Genomic DNA, 19,000 nt, shown 5'->3' with positions numbered 1-19,000 from the left:
AATAGGATATAAAAGGATGTGGAGTTTTTTTAAGGCGTAGTCAAAATGTTCTAAAATTGATCATGGTGACAGCTGTAAAATTCTGTGAATCTCTTAAAATCACCTAATTAAACAGTCTGACTCAGTGAACTGTGTGGAACGTGGATTTCATAGCAGTAAAGATGTACAAAGGAAGAAGGACAGATGGCCAAATCCTGAGACAGAGCTGCCTGCTGTGTTTGACTGAGACTTGCAGGCCCATACTCAGGCTGCACGCGGTGGAAGCAAACCAACCACATCACAGCACCAGGCGAGCCGAGCCAAGTGGGCTTTCTCCAGTCATTCAGTGTTCCTCTCCTCTTGGGTAGAGAAGTAGCATTAGCACCTGACCTTGGCAACGGACACTCTTGCGGCATGGTCTTGCGTTGTGGTCTCTGATAAAGGGCCAGTTCCTCACAGATAATGTCGCTCAGCCTCAGTTTGGAGAGGATTAGTGAGAGCTGATACTTCCCACAGCCATTAGTGAAATTAAGTCCCCAACTAGCCTGCTTCTCACACATGAAGTTCAGTATATTTCATCCAAATCTTCCGTTGGACACATAACCCAGAGTTTATTTCACATACGGAGTGGAAAAGCCCTTCCCCCCAAATTTTAATTCTCTGATTTCAAAAGTTAATTTTGCTCATGAATCTGAGCTCCATAGTGTCAGACTCCTACTTTTTATGAGTAACCATAATACTTTTTAGAGAAAGCAAGCAAGCAAGCAAACAAACCATAGAAGAGGACCAGGATAAAGTATGTTAAAAATGAAGTGAACTGTCTTCCCGTACTTACTTCCATGCTTAGGTCACCATTCATCCTGATGCAATCTGAAAGATCTGGTCTGTGTTCGGGACCCTCTGTGGGGCCTGGGCACCTGGGAGAAGAAAGTAAAGATACTTAACTACAATTGAAAAGCTGAAAAATTTAGCAGATATCTAACTATAACACAGTTCCTACTCTCCCAACACCATGCCGTGAAATGTCTAATTAAAGCCATGGTTTAAGTAAGACATCATAAAAGAGGACTCCCACCTCCACCAGAGAGAGGTGACTAACAACAGAAAAGCCAGCCAAAAATGAAAATAAAGAATTTGCAATTCAAAGTCTTGCTTCCTCAAACCCTCAGCACAGAAAGGGAATTTCACTGCGGGTAGACAGTTCTCACAAACTCCACGGACATTTCTGAATTTTTCCTGAAGATCAGTCTGCATACTTAAAAAGGCAGGTGACTGAAAATGAGCAGTGAAAGGGGATGGGTGCGGAGTCAGGGGTGAGTTCCCACTGGCCTAACTTCATGGGAGAAAGGATTAGAAACATGAGCAAAACTCGCATCTAAGTTACTTAGCAGTGTTACAGAGCATACACCTAAAAACTGGGAACCATCCTAGGTGGCCTACTTTGATCTTTCAGGATTTTAGAATCAGTATTATAAAGTTCAAAAGTTATAAGCCTTTAAGTTATAAGCCAAAAGTTATAAGCCTTTAAGTTATAAATCTTCAGGACATTACAAAAGTTCCTTGATAAAGACTTTATGATCTCAGGGCATGAAATTCTAACCAATTAAAACATTAGGCAGTGGGAATAAGCTGCCTTTGAAGAGGAAGGTGGGAAACTGTGCTCACTGAACTTACTTCTGTCCTCTAGTTACATACAAAGCATCATCTTTTATTTCTCCTTCCTTGGACCTTTCACAGGAAGCATGGGTTGGGTGTGTACTACGTGAGAAAGATGTCAATACCAGCCTTGGAATCCCTGTGCAGTTCTCTAGATTCAAGGCATCTGCAGTAAAACAGAAAAGAATAAAAACTGAAGGTAACTTCCAGTTCAGACCATATAAAGAGTAAACTCTTCCCCTTTTGACAGATTCACAGAATCATTTCTGAAAAAGTGAAAGTCAAACCAATTCTATTAACATTTTATCAGAACTCACCTAGATGGCTAGTTACAGGGATGTGGAAATATACAATGTTTTTTTCTTAAAATGAAGGATAGAGGAGCACAAAAAACCAACAATGTACAGCCACCAGGCAAAAGTCAGCCAGCACCCTGGTTTTGTGAATAAAGTTTTATTGAAACACAACCACACACATTTGTTTACATATTGTCCATGGATGCCTGTGCACTCCAATAGAAGGCTTGGTAGCAACAGAAACTCTATGTACTACAAGGCCTAAAATACTGTTGGCCCTTTATAGAACAACTTATAAACTCCTAAAGAGAAAATTACTGGACATGAGGGCAACCCACTAAAAGTGGTCCAGGAAATAGGTTAGAAAAACAAACCCTTTTGGGGGTAAAGCATCTTGTGTATATTTGTATGCTTAGGATGCTGCAGGGTTTAGCAAAAACCATAGACTTTGGAATCAATCACAGTGTTTTAGTTCAAATCCTGGCTCTAACATACACTAGTCATGTGGGTCTTGGGTAAAAAACTAAACTACTCTGAATCTTAGTTTACTTACATATAAAGGGATGCATGACATTGCACAAATTATTGGCTTAATATTCCTCATCTTTAAAACAGGAACTACATTAGCATCCTTCCTTCATCGAGGTGAGAATTGAGTGCATACATACATAAAGAGCATAGAATGCAGAAGGAACATAGCAAACATTCTTTAATTGCTGACATTGTTGGTGGTCACGGTTATCACTGAAGCATCATGAGTAGAATAATCTCTTGGACACCCGAATCTACTGTCCAGCATGAAACTGGACACTCCATTAGTGGTGGTAGTGGTTTCTCCACTAGTCTAAATGATCCTCAAATCACTTTTTATTACTTCTTAAATATATTTTGATAGTTGTCTCATTTCTGTTGCTCTTTCAGAGCAAGCATGAGCTCAGAGTCAAGGCCCTGTCTCTCACCACTCTGTGACCTATTTGAAAACTTATTTCATGGTGCCTTTTATTACATATAATACAGTGTAGCTGTCCAGCTGTATAGACAGATAGATAGATGGATTGGGTTCAGAAATGAATACATAAGTATTCAACAACTCTTCCTATGCAAGTATAATTATAATTTTTTTCAGAAATGCCCCCCACCCAGGCCCCTAGCACTGTATGAGCAGGGACAGGAGGAGGCTACATACTTACCCAGCAGAGGCGAGCACCAGACTGAATGCTTCAAGACCAAAGGCCTCCGGTGAATTTTTGCTTCCTGATCGCCATGTAGTTTGACGCAACAGTGCTTCTGAGCAGAAAAACCAGTATTATCAGCTCTTTAAAAGAACATTTCATGACTTACTTCCTCATCTATTTTCTTCATATTCTAAGAAAGTATATAACCGGTCTCAAGAGACCCCGTGGAAGAGATCAGAAAGAAAATAACTGATGTCAAACAAAAAGGATTCATGCTTCTAATCAAAAGGTAGACTTATGAGTTACCAAGAACCATATCAAAACCCCTACCTCATAGAGATAGCGTGAGAATTAAATGAGTTCATAGACACAGTAAGTGCATAGAATGTACTAGAAACAGCAAACATTCTTGAAGCGCTGACACTGCTGGGGAGCGTGGTTATCACTGAAATATCCTGAGTAAAATAATCTCTAGGATGCCCTAATCTCTTATCCAATACAAAACTGGACACTCCTTCGGAAGTGGAGCAGTTTCTCCACTAGTTTAAATCATCTTCAAGTCACTCTTTTTTATTACTTCTTAAATTTATCATGATAATCATCCCATTTATTTTCAAAGAAATAGAATTCTTATTTTAAAAAACATTTCAAGGGCTAGGGATATGGCTCAGTGGCACAGTGCCTGTCTAGCAAATGCGAGGTCCTGAGTTTGATTCCCAGTACCAAAGTAAATAAATAAAATAAAAATGAAAATATTTCAAAATTTTAACAGAATACTCTGATCACCATTTCAAATAATTTACAGTTTGATATAAACAGACTTTGCAGGAAGGGCAACGCAAATTATATAATTTTTTATGTTACTGCCATCAAAAACATTAAAATTTGCCAATTCTTAGAACCAGATAGGATATGAAATATTTTTTTTGTCTTTTTGAGACAGGGTCCAGCTGTGCAGTTCACGCCAGCCTTGAGCTCACTTTGTATGCCAGGCTGGTCTTGAACTCACAGTGACAGTCTTGCCTCAGCCTCCTGAGTGCTGGGATTACAGGTGTGTGCCACCACACCCAGCTCTGTATGAAATTTTTAAAAATATCCATTTGCTTATCTGGCAATATTTTAAAGACAATCAGTATGTTTATAGTTCCAAGGCTGTTAACATATAATGGATTCAGGTTTCTATTTTGGAATGGTAACTGACTCACAACTGGTACCTGAGTAAACTCATAAGACTATACTTACCAATTTTTCTTGAAGAGGTTGCTGAATTTTTTCTGTGGAGGACAGGGGTTCACAGTGAGAGAATTCCTCATCTAAAAGGTTCTGTCATGAGACAATAGTGGAGTATATTGAGAAAATTAGGGAAGGACCAAAGATACAAAGTACATCAGAGCACAGAGAAAATGTAATATACCTAAAGCAGGTAACAGCACTGAGTTCTACTTGAAGGAAACACATTTATAATTGTAAACTTCCCAATGGATATTAATCTACTTAGGAATAAAATCCAAAGATCAAACAGGGAAGTGCACGGTTCTGTCATTAACATCTTTATACAGAAGCCAAAGAAATTTGGTGACAGAACTTGAAATGGTGAAATTGGTGTCTATGAAAATTTTACAGTAATACAACTTTGGTCTTAATCCAAGAGACTTATACATATCTGTAATTAGTTACAATAGAAAATTTTGTAGGTGATTCTGGGAAGATTAAAGCTGCTTTAGATATGGGTTTTTTTCCAGCTCAGTTTATTGCAAAGGTTTTCTCGGTACTCTGTCTGGCTTAGTCTGTGTGTCTGTCTCTTTCTCATATATACACACACAGTTTTTTCCTGATTACACAGCTGTGTCTGTGCTATGCTTTAGAAAATGCTCCCAGCATCACTGTCCATTCTTCTGTGTCCTTCTTTCAGAGTCATCCGCACTAGTCCCTTACATTCTTCACTTATGAACCAAACAGGAGACTCTGCAATTATCACAAGAGAAAAAAATATATTTGTCTATACCATGGATCTTATGAGAGATCCAGACAGACAGGCACTAGTAAGTTTAATGCAAAAGGAGACAGAAAAAAGGACAGTAACCATTGACGTCTGTCCAAAAGGTACTCACAATGTCAGCAAATGATTACAAATTGAAGTACGTACTCTTCCTATCAGAAAGAAAGTGCCCAAACTCAAACACAGGCTTCTTGCTAATAGATAAGAGTGGCCAGGCAAAGTAAATTCTGAAATGCTTCTGCTTAGCAAGATGCTCTCAGGAGCTGCTTACTCCTGTTTTGTTAAATTCTTTCAGAATACAGGGAACAAAGTCCACTAAAGCATTTTCTTCTAAATTGAGTATTAATGGTTAAAATCACTATATACGATGAATTAACTTCAAAATCTTTTGTGAACTTGGCATCTTCCCCACAATACACAAACATGCATCTCAGGGATTTTCTTTTACCTGAAACAGCAAATCATGGAGTCGTCCTTTAGTTATCTGCTTTTGTAGTGACTCAGCAGTGGCTATGAAAAGAATTTGTAAGCAGCTCAGTTTGATCATTTTAACCCCTTTGCCCACAATGCATTTTATTGCTTTATAACCTTTTGTTTTCCATTTGGGACCCCAAGGAAAGGATAGGGAACACTGACTTCTAACAATAGCAGTCTCTACTAAAACGTGGGGAAAATACAAAGCATGTTGGAACAGCTAAGTCATGATCACTCTTGGGCATTAAACACTAACAATGCAAGGAAACTGTCTTCTAGATGTGAGTCACAGAATTACTCAACTCTAAAATAAGAATACAGGGACTAGAGGTAAAGCTCAGTGGTAGAGTATTTGCAAAGCTCTGAGTTTGATCCTTAGCACAGCAAAAACAAAGCAAAATAAAACACTTTATAAGTCATTAAGTCCAACCCCCTTTACATGCAGAAATCCTATCTCTATTAGGACCCTATAATCCCAGGAGTCCTACAGGTAGCTCTGAGACCTTGAGGGACACAGATGTCCAGGAGACTAAGCTGGTTGACTGGTACATCATGGAGCTGAATTATTAAAAATATTTGCAATTCACTCAACTAAAATCTGTTTCCTAGTAACTGTCAAATTCTCATCTCTCTGAAAATGGAAATGGGAGAAAAATATCTTATTTAATAATGTAAGTTACATAATCACGTACTGCCTATCTGGCAACCCATCCTTTTTGAAATACAGCTGGAAAGGAGAAAATAAGCCCAAATCTTTTGAGCCACCAAAATAGATACAGTACTGATGTCCATGACCTTTACTCACATGACAGATCTCACACATTAACACAGACAGTGGGCTCTGAATTTATACATTATTCTCACAAGCTCAACTGCTTTCTACAGTAAATTAAGAGCAAAAATTAAAAGAAGGTAGCAAGCTCTGCTAAATGCAAGTATATTAATAGCTGGGACTATTTTTTTAAATCACTAACGGCCAGGAGAACTATTTACAGCACATCTTCTGGTGTCCAAAGCGTAGAGAAATCTGGTGCTTACTTTACAAACCAACAGTTTTATATCTCACCAGCCTGAAGAAATTTTGATGTCACAAAAATAATATATGTGAAAAGAAGTACACAGTCAAATTTTAAATTTTTTTCAGGATATAAGTTTTTAAAGCTTTAATTGTATGGAATATTACCCATGTAAAAATTCCATTTCACAAATACTTTTTATGGAAATAACTTGCCTTTCAACTGAGCATGACATAACATTAAATTTCTCCAATATCAGTGGTGGCGAGTCTATGGCACCAGGCTGTTTGTTATCCTTGAAAGCTCTAAAAGGTTCCCCATTACTGTCCTACAGGTAGTACTAAAATTTCATGATCCTAATTATCTCCAGTAGGAGAAAAACATTTTTAACCCTAAGTAATTAAATTGTTTTTCATTAATACTTAGACTCAGACATGTTCCAATTTCTCTGTGTTAACCTAACTGTAAAACAAGGCCTTGTCCTTCTGACCTACATTCACACAGCAACTGAAGCTTTCAGGAGGGCCATCGTGTTTCTGAAGGTCACGTATATCTGAACACTCAATCAGAACACTGTCTTACAGGCATAAAACTAAGCTTGTGCTGGGAATAATGAGTGAGCACACCATCTACATTGCCCATCTGCTCCCCCACCACACAATCCTGGGTTTTAAAAACAATCTACCTCACAGCATTCAAATTGAATATCTTATTTGAACAGATGTTTTGGGCAGTGTATAGCAACTATTTCCATATTTTCTGTATAGCAAAACAAACTGGCTTATGACCCCAATTTGCGTTCACTTTTGCATTGTTCTGGGTTTGGAGTCTGATGTGCAATATGTCTATGACACTTAGGCTTCACACAGATGCAAGCAAGGCAGTGGCCAGCACCTCCCCCACTGCTGCCATCTGGATGCGTGTTGGGAGCAGGTGCCCTGGATGCGTCACCTTTGAAGGAAGCTGAGACAAAGCCACTTTCTAAATGACTATGTACTGAAGCTTTTGGGCAAATGGTTGACAATTAACTGACTGTTCAAAATCAAAACCACAACACTGTTAGTGCTTTTAGATCAGTTATCAATGATGGCTGCCATTTACAGAATATGAACTCACAAGATACATGTCACCCCAAAAGAAACCTTCATGGTGTCCAAAACTGTGCATGAATAACATCAGGGTTATTAATCACAGACCAAGAAAACTATTTACACATCCATATTTGTCTAAGGACTTACATATCTAATAAAAGGACAAAGAACACAATTTTTAAATGGGCAAAAGGGGCCAGAGATTTAGCTCAGTGGCTCAAGTCCTTGCTCGATAAGCACTAGGTTGTGAGTTTGATCCCCAGTCCAAAATAAATAAAATAAAATAAGTGAGAGACTTAGATACTTTACAAAAAAAGATATACAAGGCCAATTAGCTCATGAGAAAGCTCTCATCATCTTTTATTTCTCTAAAGAGTAGAAATTAAAATCACTGATACATCAGTAAAGTACCTTAAATGAAAACAAAGCCAAAAAACTGATAATATTTACTACTGGAGATGTGGAATACCAGAAATTTCCACACCGTGCTAGTAGAGTGGGAAATGCTAAACACCTTGGAAAACTGTTGGGTAGGTTGTTAACAAGTTAGAGCACCAACTACACTATGACTTGGTAGCTTTACACCTAGATATTTATACCAGGTGAAATAAGAACACATGTCCACACAAAGACAGCTGTTCATAACAGTTTTCCCCAATATAAATTAAAAAGGTAAATACTTTAGATATGCAGAATGGGAGAAAAGACTATCAAATTGTGAAATATCCATATAAACAAAATACAATTCAACCATAAAAGGTATTACTGATAAACATAACATAGATGCATCTCAAAACTATTAGGCTGAGGGGGGGAAGCAGATATGCAAAGGAACACAAATAGTCCAACTCAATTCTAGAAGAGGCCAAAGTACCCTAATCAGATCAGTGGTTGCTCCTTGTGGCAGGCCTAGGGGAGAGGCACAGAGTTGGGAAGTAGCTCAAAGAAACTTTCTGATAGAAGTTCTGTGTTTTGATGTGTATTTACCTAACCGGTTGAAGAACACACTTATGGTCTGAATTCTTTATGATATATTATCCATAAAAATCTGAAAATTAGGGGCTGGGGATTCAGCTCAGCGGCATAAGCACCTGCCTTGCAAGCAGGCAGTCGTGAGTTCGATCCCCAGTACCGATAAAAAGGAAAAAGACAAAAAAAAAAAAATCTGAAAATTATAAGAACAAAGCTAACACAAAAGTTTATGAGACCAACAGGGTTAGAAAGAAATCATTCAAAAATATGTACAACACTGTCTCTACAGCATTAACAAACACAATGGCTAAATTATTGCTACCTAAAATGGGGATCACCCAGATACTCATCTTACAACTCTCCACCAGATACTAAAAATACATAAAAAGGAGAGTGGAAATGCTAGTGATGCCTAAAATGGAACAGTGCTGGTAGGGTGCTGAGGAGGGGTAGATGGGAATAGAACTCTCGGCAGGTGGGGCAGTCAAGGTGCACACAAGGTGCCTCACAGAGGACTCAGGCTGGGTGGGCATCTTGGGAGAGGAGGGCTCTGGTGCAGATGCTTATTGATAATTTTCTCATTATAAAGTTGAAAGAGTTCTTGTTGCTTGTTGAACTGCGAGGCTAAGGGATTTTTTTTTCTTTCCTCCTGCAGATGGTAGTTCTATGCCTTCCAACTCAGATCCTATTCTCCAGGAAATCATGTATGAAACAAAGGAACTTCCCTGTTATCCTAAAATATCATTCCCCATTTACCAATATTCACAGATAAGGGTAATTCACATTATAGAAACATAGTACGGCAGAACATATAGACCACCTATGGCCACGTGGTAACCACTTTTTGCAGTCATATTATTTGTAATTCACAACAACTGGGTTGCATGGAAGAGACTATTGAGGCACACAGCGGTAACATGATTTGCCTAATTTTACCCAGCTACTCTTTTGTAGACTTTGAGTCAGGACACAGATTTGCTTAACTTCAAAACCCACACTCTGAAACCACTATACCATGATAATATTACATTTGTATCTACATTTTCATTTGGGAAAACCTGGATTCCTACTCCACCAGAACTGTTGAACAGGCTGCATTTGGCTTTGACTTTCTCCTTGGTCCCAATTCCAACACATTTTATCTTTATGCATCTTATCTTTAATCATTATTTGGCTAATTGTCCTTGATTATCGATTGCTTGGGACATGTGGTCCTCACCCATCCTCAGACCTTAAGGTCCCCCTTTCACACTTCACACTCTCCATTCTGAGAAAAGCCAGTTAGAAAAGAGTTTTCCATGAGATCATCTCAGGAAAGCTTTCTCAAAACTGAAGTTCATGTGCAAATACTAAGCTCAAATAAGGAACTGTGATATACGTGAGTTTCTTACAATCTCTCCCCAAGGAAATATTTATGGTTCTTAAAGGTAATTAATTCACTTGTTGTCTATTAAATGAGTGACTCACCTTTAATTTCACATCAACTAGAGCAAGAGATGATGAAAAGTAGAGATGATAGTTTGAATTAGATCAATTAGTCTATGATTCCTGTAGATAAGATGAACCCTAACGTATTGTGTGCATACCCTAGATCTAAGAAATTGCCTAATTTCCTTTTTAAAGCTAAGATTCATTTATAACCCATGACTGTACATAGATACAAGATACTTAGCTGTAAAAAGATTTAAAAATGTATAAGTAACTACTCATGAAGTTTAACAGTTCTGGTGGCATATTTCACAGAGGAAGCATGCACACAATCACTTTATAAATCACTTTGGTCATAATGGTGGGTGAAAAGTTTAACAATATAACTCAACATGAAGCTGAGGATTTATAATCAAATGTCATAAGCAACTCCCAGTTGTGGTTTGTGCACATTGTCTTTAACCTGAATATCTGAACAAACTGTACAGAATCCCCAAACAATTTGCTGATAAATCTTCTCAGATAGATCAGAAAGCAATGGTTTTGAGCATTGGGTTAATTTATTAACCTAGCCAGAGAGTTTCAGAAGAGCTAAGAAGATTTAAATATTTTTCTTTTCTGACTCAGAATTCAAATGTCTGACTCAGAACTCAAGCACCCTGAGGTGGCTGTGGCCATGGTGTAAGGTGTGTGGATGTGTTTGTGTGATAACTGACTTAGCTTTCTGTTGTCTCTGTACATCTGGAATAACTGTATTCGAGACATTTTAAAAGTGTGCTCTACCTCAATATTCTTCTTCTCCCAAGATTGGGATATTATTAGAAGACCCCTTATAAGTAAATAGTGTTTTAAAAAATACTGATATGTGTGCCTTCTTTGGGCAGGAAAAACAAAACAAAACAAAAACAAACAAACAAACAAACAAAAGAAACAAGAAAGGGATTTCATAAATCCAGGCAGTTTATGAGCAACTTAAGACAGAAAGACATGCTTGCCCTACATTTTCTAGCCCTCCACCCCAGATGCAATCCAGGGCAATATTCACTTGTTCCTTTAATAGGAGAAACCAGTTATTCCCTAAGGGTATACTAGGAAGACCGTGGCAAGTTGATGATATCAAGATTGTGCACTTTGGGGCTGGGGATTTAGCTTAGCGGCATAAGTGCCTGCCTTGCAAGCAGGCAGTCATGAGTTCGATTTCTGGTACCGATAAAAAGGAAAAAGACAAAAAAAAAAAAAAAAAGATTGTGCACTTTGGGAGAGGTTACAAAAGTTAATTCTTCTAAGGAAGTGCTAAAAGGAAGGCATGTGTCATAGCTTATATTTAGATGTCCCCCCAAAGCCTCATGTGGTCAAAGGTGGGGCTTTTTCAGAGGTGGCCAGATCTAGAGTGTGTGACATTGGAGTTGATTCATGGTGCAGTTGCTAGGATCAAGGGCACTAGGATTAAGAATGTGAGTGCTACCCACTCTGTATAGCTTGGATAAGATAGATAAAAAGAGCCATGGTGATCCCTTGTTGCTTTGGTACCTTCTGCCTGCCATGAATTGTTTCTCCTCTGTGATGGCTGTCTGCCATGCCACTCTGCCTGGAAGACAGTTATGGACCGAAACTTCTACAAACTGTGAGCTAAATAAACCTTTCCTCCTTTAACTTTAGATGTTAGAGTATTGAGAAAAGTAAGTAAGACAGCATGGAAAGAAGGAAAGCCAAATTCTTAGCATCCATAAAAAATTATGGGGCATAGCCAAGCAGAGTGGTACATGCCTGTAATCCCCGTACCTGGAGAGCTAAGGCAGGAGGATTGCTGCAAGTTCAAGGCCAACCTGGGCTATAAAGTGAATTTAAGGCCAGCCTGAACTGCATAGTGAAACTCTGTCTCATAAAGACAAAAACAAAACAAAACATCCTGGAGTATAATATTAGGGGCTGGGGATTTAGCTCAGTGGCTTAAGAGTCTGCCTGGCAAGCACAAGGTTGTAAATTCAATCCCCAGTACAAGAGAGAAAGAGACAGAGAGAGAGAGAGAGAGAGAGAGAGAGAGAGAGAACAGTACAATATTGATTTAATGTAAAGATAACTGCCTTAGACCACATTTGGAAGGACTTATTCATGTCTCAACAAGAACCATTATAATCACTAAGGAGTCTTCCGCAATATCCTCTGAGTAATAAGAAAATAATATATGGACTTTGTGATTTAAATCATGCCTTACATTGGTGATAGGGTGACCCAAAATAAACTGGTTGGAATAAAAATCTAATAAACTCGTAAAGATTTAAAAATAATAAAATGTTGAATAACCATTGCTACTTTAAAATTTCTTAAACTCTTAAACAGCTTTCTCGGATGACAGCATAAAGGATAAAATAAATCCAAAACACATACAAGCCTGAAACTTTTCATGTCTAGTTCACCTTAAGCTTATAGTTAGTTGTTTATTACTTTCCATAAAAAGAACATTTAAACAGCTAGCATAAGTTCACTGAATAAAAGCAGTTGTCTGATATGTGGCTAAATAAGCTTTTTTTTTCTAGATTAAAAAGTTTATAAATAATTTGACATCTGTAATTTGACAATTGTCTTCTCACATGTATTATTAGTATGTACTTATGCACATTTAGGCAAAAGAAAAAGTACAAATATTCCAATTTTTAAAATGTAAAATATGCAAGTAAAGCACACATTAAAAATTTTAAAGTTTTTTCACATACCTAGTATTGTAATATACACTGAATTCATAAGGGTTTCTCCCAATCCCTTATTGAAAGAAGATATAGGAGTAGGACATTTTTCTACCATATGACAGATCAAACCTCACTAGTAAAATCAGGGCAGAAATATGTAAAACAACTTAAGGTACAAAATACCCCAAATGTGCACTTTTTTCCTCTTTGTTTACTTTAAGAAATTTGAGACGTTCTATCTAATTTTAGAAGAAAAAAGTCATGAACAAATCTAACTCAAATAAACAACCAACAAGAAAGGTTAACAGTTAAACCCAAGTTCCCCAGCTACTAGAGAAAGCTCTTCGAAGGGCCCCAATCCAGTCTTCCCAACCCTCCCCACTGTCATAAATTCAGTAATAACACAGCAGCAGGAACCCAGAAAAAGAGCTCGAGAGCTCTGGCCCCACCTCAGGGTAAAATGAGCTGGGTCCTAAACAAATATCTGCTACTTACTTTTCAGTGTCCCTGTCTTCTGCTCCAATGTCTGGCAAGCGTTCGACAACCCAGTGTTTATAACGTGGAGGTTCTGCTGCTCCAAAATTGCTTCCTGCAGTTCAGGTGGTAGAGCCTCGGCTTTTTCACTGGCAGAGTGGGCTGTCCACTCTCGATTCTTCACCTGGACACACACAGTTAATAATGGGTTTTAGCAGGTGACCAGGAAAGAAAGCAATCAAGCACTCCTCGCTCTGTTATGCCCACGAAACTGAAAATATGGTTTTCTTCTCAGGGAAGCGATAAGCCTCTACTGAACTTCTGCAATTCGGTGTTTGCATGGTGTGCCTGAGCTATTTCTACAGCAGCAGAAGTCCTGATGTGTCAAATCGCCTCCTTCTGCAATGTTGCCTCTTTCATGAGCGGGCTGTTGACACCGCCTCTTTTACAACTCCCCCCTATACTTCCTCCGCTCACTGCTAGTCACTAGGGACTGAACTTTACAGTTTCTCTTTTTTTTTTTTCTTTTGGTTCCTCCTCCATTTTTACTTGACGGTTTTAAGGACATCTGAGGCGCTTTCCTCTGAGTCTACTATAGCCAGATCTTTCCTACCTGCTGTTTTGCTCCCAGGCATGAGTGGGGAGAAGGAAGGGAAGAGAAATGGGCAGTGATGTGGATTAACCCCTAATCCATGGCATACCTGTTCGCTGGCTTCTTGGATCTTCTTCCTGAGGATCGCTTCCTGGTTAGTAGCATCTTCTGGCACTTGTTTGATGGCTTCTAGTTGTTTCCGACTGATGTTTAAAAAAAAAAAAAAAAAAGAAAGAAAGAAAGAGTCCAAACCCAAACCACAAGCTGTCAGTGACATTTCAACCAAGAGTCATTTTGGGAGACTGTGACAAATTTAAACGTATACTTCCTGAGAGATCAGAGAAAAAAAAGTGAAAGTATTTACGTGCATATAAGTTCTTCACAAATGCAGAATTTTAAGCAAGTGATCACTTAGCCTTTGCTTGACAAACGAGGACACTCTTTTCCTGTGTTATACAGGTATTTTCAATTCCCCACAGGTGATGTTCAGAGCACTTAACATCAGTTGCTTGCTTAGGAGGTGGCTCTACATTGAGGTCAGGGTGACAGGTGCAACACTCACATTTCACAGCTAGTTTTTACAGAAAAGGAAAAAAAGGAGGGGGCACAGAGGAAAAGGAAATAGTGTCTCATGACCTTGACCTTTTCGCCTGGAAGGCTGTCAATCATGGTACACATGTGTGTCATTAGCCTAGGAAGGGCAACCCCCAAGCAGGGATGAAATCAGCTGTGGGTATTTCCACTGCAGTCCTCTTTTCTAGAGCCCTTGGTATCACTGTGATTCCTCATTTGGATCCAATACTAATTCTCCAAATATATATGAATGCATCCTTCTATTAGCTGATGAAATTATGTGCTACATGTCAACATATCAGTGGTTATCTGGAAAATAATGGGCTTAAGGGCCTTCATTCAAAGGGATGAAAAATTAGAGGCATATCCAAGCAGTAAGGAAGATATCTTGAGGCTTAGGCCTTTTCTTCCCTCTCTAATGTCAACAGTCAGCATTCCATTGGCATGAATCCAGTCCTGGTTACAAGAAGGACCACACCAGAAGCAAGGATGACATTACAGAATGCTTTACCACTGATACACGAGAAAGCCCTAAACAAAATAAAAGCTAAATCACCACAAGCATTCTGTTGGACATCCAATAGTTTAGAGTCAGTGGTGGGAATTTAACTCTAGCGGGAACACAATGTGATAGCTACCCTCCGAACACACTTACTGAAACAATACAATATTGTTTGCTAAAGGAATAATGTACAGCAGATCACTAACACTTATTCAAGGTGAACGACACTTTGTACCTGTACTTACAACTGCCTGTTTCTCCCTCCTCCTGAGCCTGCAGGAACTATCATCTTACTTTCTGCTTCTAGAGGTTTAAGTATTTTAGATAAATTCAGATAAGTGGAATCATGCAGTATTTGTCCTGTGATTATGTTATTTCACATAGTAGCAAGTCCTGCATGTTCATAATCATTGTCACTGGCAAGCCTGTGTGTACACACACACACATACATGCACAAATTTAGGAGATATTTGACAAATAGGTTGTTTCTCTATCTTCATTATTACACTGCAATGAACATGGAATGCAAATCTCTGAGATCCTTATTTCAAATCTTTTGGGTAAATATCCAAAAATGGAAATACTGGGTCACAAGGTAGTCATGTTTTTAACAATTTTTTTTTTTGTGTGTGTGTGTGTGTCTTTTTCTTTTTTATCGGTACTGGGGATCGAACTCGCGAGTGCCTGCTTGCAAGGCAGGCACTTATGCCGCTGAGCTAAATCCCCAGCCCCTATTTTTAACATTTTGAGAAATATTCATACCATTTTTCTCAGTGCTTGACCATTTTGTGTTCCACCAACAGTGCAAAAAATTTCCATTTTTCTTTACATCTTACCAACAGACGTTAACTTTTCTTTTGTGCTTATAGTAGTTATTCTAAAGGTAAGAGACAATATCTGATTTAGCTTTAATTTGCATTTGTTGGGTGATTATTAATGCTGAGTATCTTTTCATATAATTGTTACTCGTCTGAGTATCACTGGAAAAATGTCTATTCAAGTCCTTTGGCCATTTTAAATCATGTTTTTGCTATAGTTGAGTTCCTCTCACATTTTGAATGTTAACCCTTCAACAGATACATGAAGTCTGCCAACATTTTTCATCCATTCTATAGTTTATCTCTTCACTCTGTTGATTATTTCCTTTATTGTGCATAAGATTTGTAGACTGATGTAATCTCATGTGTCTATTTTTGCTTGCATTCGTTTGTGCTCTTGGCATCCTAAACATAAACTCCTATGAAGATCACAAAGCTTCCCCAACATACTTTCTCCTGTAAGTGCTACAATTTCAATTCCAATAGTTAAGGCTTCAATTTTGAGCTGACCTTTGCATGTAATGTATGATATCCCTGTTTGGCCCAATTTTATTCTTTTGCCTGTGGCTATCCTGTTTTCCCAGCAGCATTTATTACAGCAATTATTCTGTCCTTACTGTGCATCCTTTGCCTTCATATTAAATATCAGTTGACCACATACACACGGATTTCTATGCCCAATTCTGTTCACTATTCTGTCTATCTTTATGCCAATATTATACTGATTAACTACCATGGCTTTGAAATAGTTTTTGTAGTTAAAAAGGATAATGTCTCCAGCTTTGCTGTTAAGATTTGCTATTCATGGTTCCATATGAATTGTAGGATTTTTTTTTTTTGCTCTTTCCATAAAAATGCTTATTGGAAAGAAAATGGAAAAAAAAAAGCTCATTGGAATTGCACTGTAGCTATGAATTGCTTTAGGCAATTAAACAATGTTAAGTTTTCCAATCCATGAACACAGATCTCTTTCCATTTTTGTGTCTGTCAATATTTTATAGGCTTTAGTGTGTCTTTCATCTCATTACCTAAATTTAAAGTATTTTGTTCCTTTTGCTGTTATAAGTGAGATTAATTTCCTGTCCAGATAATTCACTGTTAACATAGAAATGAAACTGAACTTTGTATGTAGATTTTGTATCGTGCAACTTTACAGAATTTAGTCCAACAAGTTTCTTATGGAATCAACTTAGTTTTCAACATATAAGATCATATCATCTACAGATAATTTTACCTCCTCCTTCTGATTTACATGCTTTGTCAGCTTGCCTATACACTCTAAAACCTCCCCATCCTATATTAAACAGAAGCAGTGAGAGTGGACATTATTGTTATTTTTCCAGATCTTAGAGGAAAAACTTTAAATGTTTCAGTTAAGATCTTAGCTGTGGGCTTTTCATAAATGACTGTTACTATGTTATTTTCCCAGATTTTTATAGGAAAAACTGTTCTTAAATGTTTTCTCTGCATCTCACAAAGAGAACTGTGTGACATCCTTTATTCTGTGAATTGGTGTCTCACACTGATTGCACTGTTGAATCATCCATGCATTCAGGGTTAAATCCCACTTGGTAGTGCTTAGGAGCCTAACATCTTAAATTTTATTTGTGCATATTTTATTGAGGATTTTTCTTCAATATTTGTGAAAGACATAGGCCTGGAAGTTTTTCATCCTGTTGTTGCCTGGTTTTGTTATCAAGATACTGCTGGCATAATAGAGTGAGTTTGGAAGTGTTTGGTTTTTTGTTTCTTTTTTAAGAGTTTCATAAGTATTGACTTTTATTCATTTTTAGATATTTGGTAAAATTCATGAGTTAAACCATCTCATCCTGAGTTTTTCTTTGTTGAGAGGTGTTTAGTTACTGAATCAATCTTACTAGTTATATGTCTGTCAGATTTTTGGTCTTCATTGTTCAGTCTTACTAGGTTGGATGTTTCTAGGAATTAATCCATGTTCTTCTAGGTTATTTAATTTTTTCATGTTCTTGGCTTTTAGTTATTCCAATGTTTGTTTTATATAGTTAGTGCTATCATGCGTGCATGGATATTTATGATTATTATATCTTTCTGGTGAACTGAGTCTTAATATATTATTATTCTCTGTCTTTTGACAGTTTTTGATTTCAAGTTCACCCAATATAAGTACAGTCACACCTATTTTGAAAACCAGTCACACTGAGTATCTTTTACCATCCCTTAATTTTAACCTGCATGTGTCCTTAAATTTAAAGTGAACCTTATATACAGTATATGTTAGATCTTTTAAAAAATATTTTCAATCCCTGTTTTTTGACTGTGGAATTTAACCCATTTAAAGTAGTTATAATAGGAAAGGACTTACTGTCTGCCATTTTGTTTTCTGTGTTTTATTATTCTTTTGTCCTTTTCTACTCATTGTCTTCCTCTTAATTTTGATATTTTTGTATTCATATGCTTTGATTTCCTTTTGTGTGTTTTCTACAGTACTCTCCTTTTGGTTGCCATGGGGCCTACATAAAACATCTTACAGTTTTAATGGCCTATGACAAGCTGGTAACATCACATAGACTCAATACTTTTACTTTTCTCCCTCTACACACTTTGTTCTTAATGTCATAGTTTACATCTTTCTATATTGTGTGTTCATTAATGCATTTTAGTACCTTTGTCTTGCATCTTTTACATTAAAATTAAAGGTGATTTACTCACTACCATTCCAGTATTGCATATACTTTTGTCAGTGCATTTTCCTTTGTTTTGTTGTCTCTTGCAGTTCAGGCTGGGCTTGAGCTCACTTTGTAGCCTGAGCTGATCTCAAACTTGCAATGATCCTCCTGCCTCAGCCTCCCAAGTGCTGGGATTACAGGCACACACCACCATACCCGGTTTTATCAGTGCAGCTTTTCATGTGCTTTTGTATTGTTATTTAGCATCATTTTGTTTCAACTTGAAGAGCTCTATTTACCATTTCTTGTAAGTTGGGTCCTCAGCTTTTGGTCTGGGAAAATCTTAATTTCTCCTTTATTTCTGAAGGATACTTTTGCTAGGTATCACATGTATGGGCTTTTAGCCCTTTGAATCTTTTATCCCACTGCTTTCTGGGCTGCAAGAATTCTACTGAGAAATTTGCTAACAGTCTTACAGGGTTCTTCCTTTCATGTGCTGAATTCGCTTTTATCTGGATGCTTTCAACATCCTACCTTTGGCTTCCACCTATTGCAATGTACTTCACCGGGAATTTCTTTGAACTCACCTTGCAGAGGTCAGCACATCTGTTTCTTTCCTCACA

At 37.7% G+C, this 19,000-nt stretch overlaps 1 protein-coding gene across 8 annotated transcripts in view; it reads right to left on the bottom strand.

Moving 5' to 3' along the window:
- Irag2 (inositol 1,4,5-triphosphate receptor associated 2) overlaps nt 1-19,000 on the bottom strand; it is a 115,872-nt gene that overhangs the window by 38,806 nt on the left and 58,066 nt on the right. For 5 of the 8 annotated variants that reach the window (XM_063238397.1, XM_063238400.1, XM_063238399.1 and 2 more), the window contains 7 exons: nt 13,949-14,042; nt 13,269-13,431; nt 5,554-5,615; nt 4,349-4,429; nt 3,122-3,218; nt 1,654-1,801; nt 815-896 (listed from right to left, as the gene is read on the bottom strand). In XM_063238397.1, the coding sequence (XP_063094467.1) occupies nt 815-896; nt 1,654-1,801; nt 3,122-3,218; nt 4,349-4,429; nt 5,554-5,615; nt 13,269-13,431; nt 13,949-14,042 (727 nt within the window). Of the gene's footprint in view, nt 1-814; nt 897-1,653; nt 1,802-3,121; nt 3,219-4,348; nt 4,430-5,553; nt 5,616-13,268; nt 13,432-13,948; nt 14,043-14,203; nt 14,247-19,000 lie in introns of those variants that run through there. The other 3 variants (XM_063238404.1, XM_063238401.1, XM_063238398.1) reach the window with 3 other exon arrangements.

This window comes from Cavia porcellus, unplaced genomic scaffold (genome assembly GCF_034190915.1).
Source record: "Cavia porcellus strain 051 isolate PalLab524CR breed Dunkin Hartley unplaced genomic scaffold, mCavPor4.1 scaffold_27, whole genome shotgun sequence".
NCBI lineage: Eukaryota > Metazoa > Chordata > Mammalia > Rodentia > Caviidae > Cavia > Cavia porcellus.
This window is presented reverse-complemented; position numbering and strand designations above follow the sequence as displayed.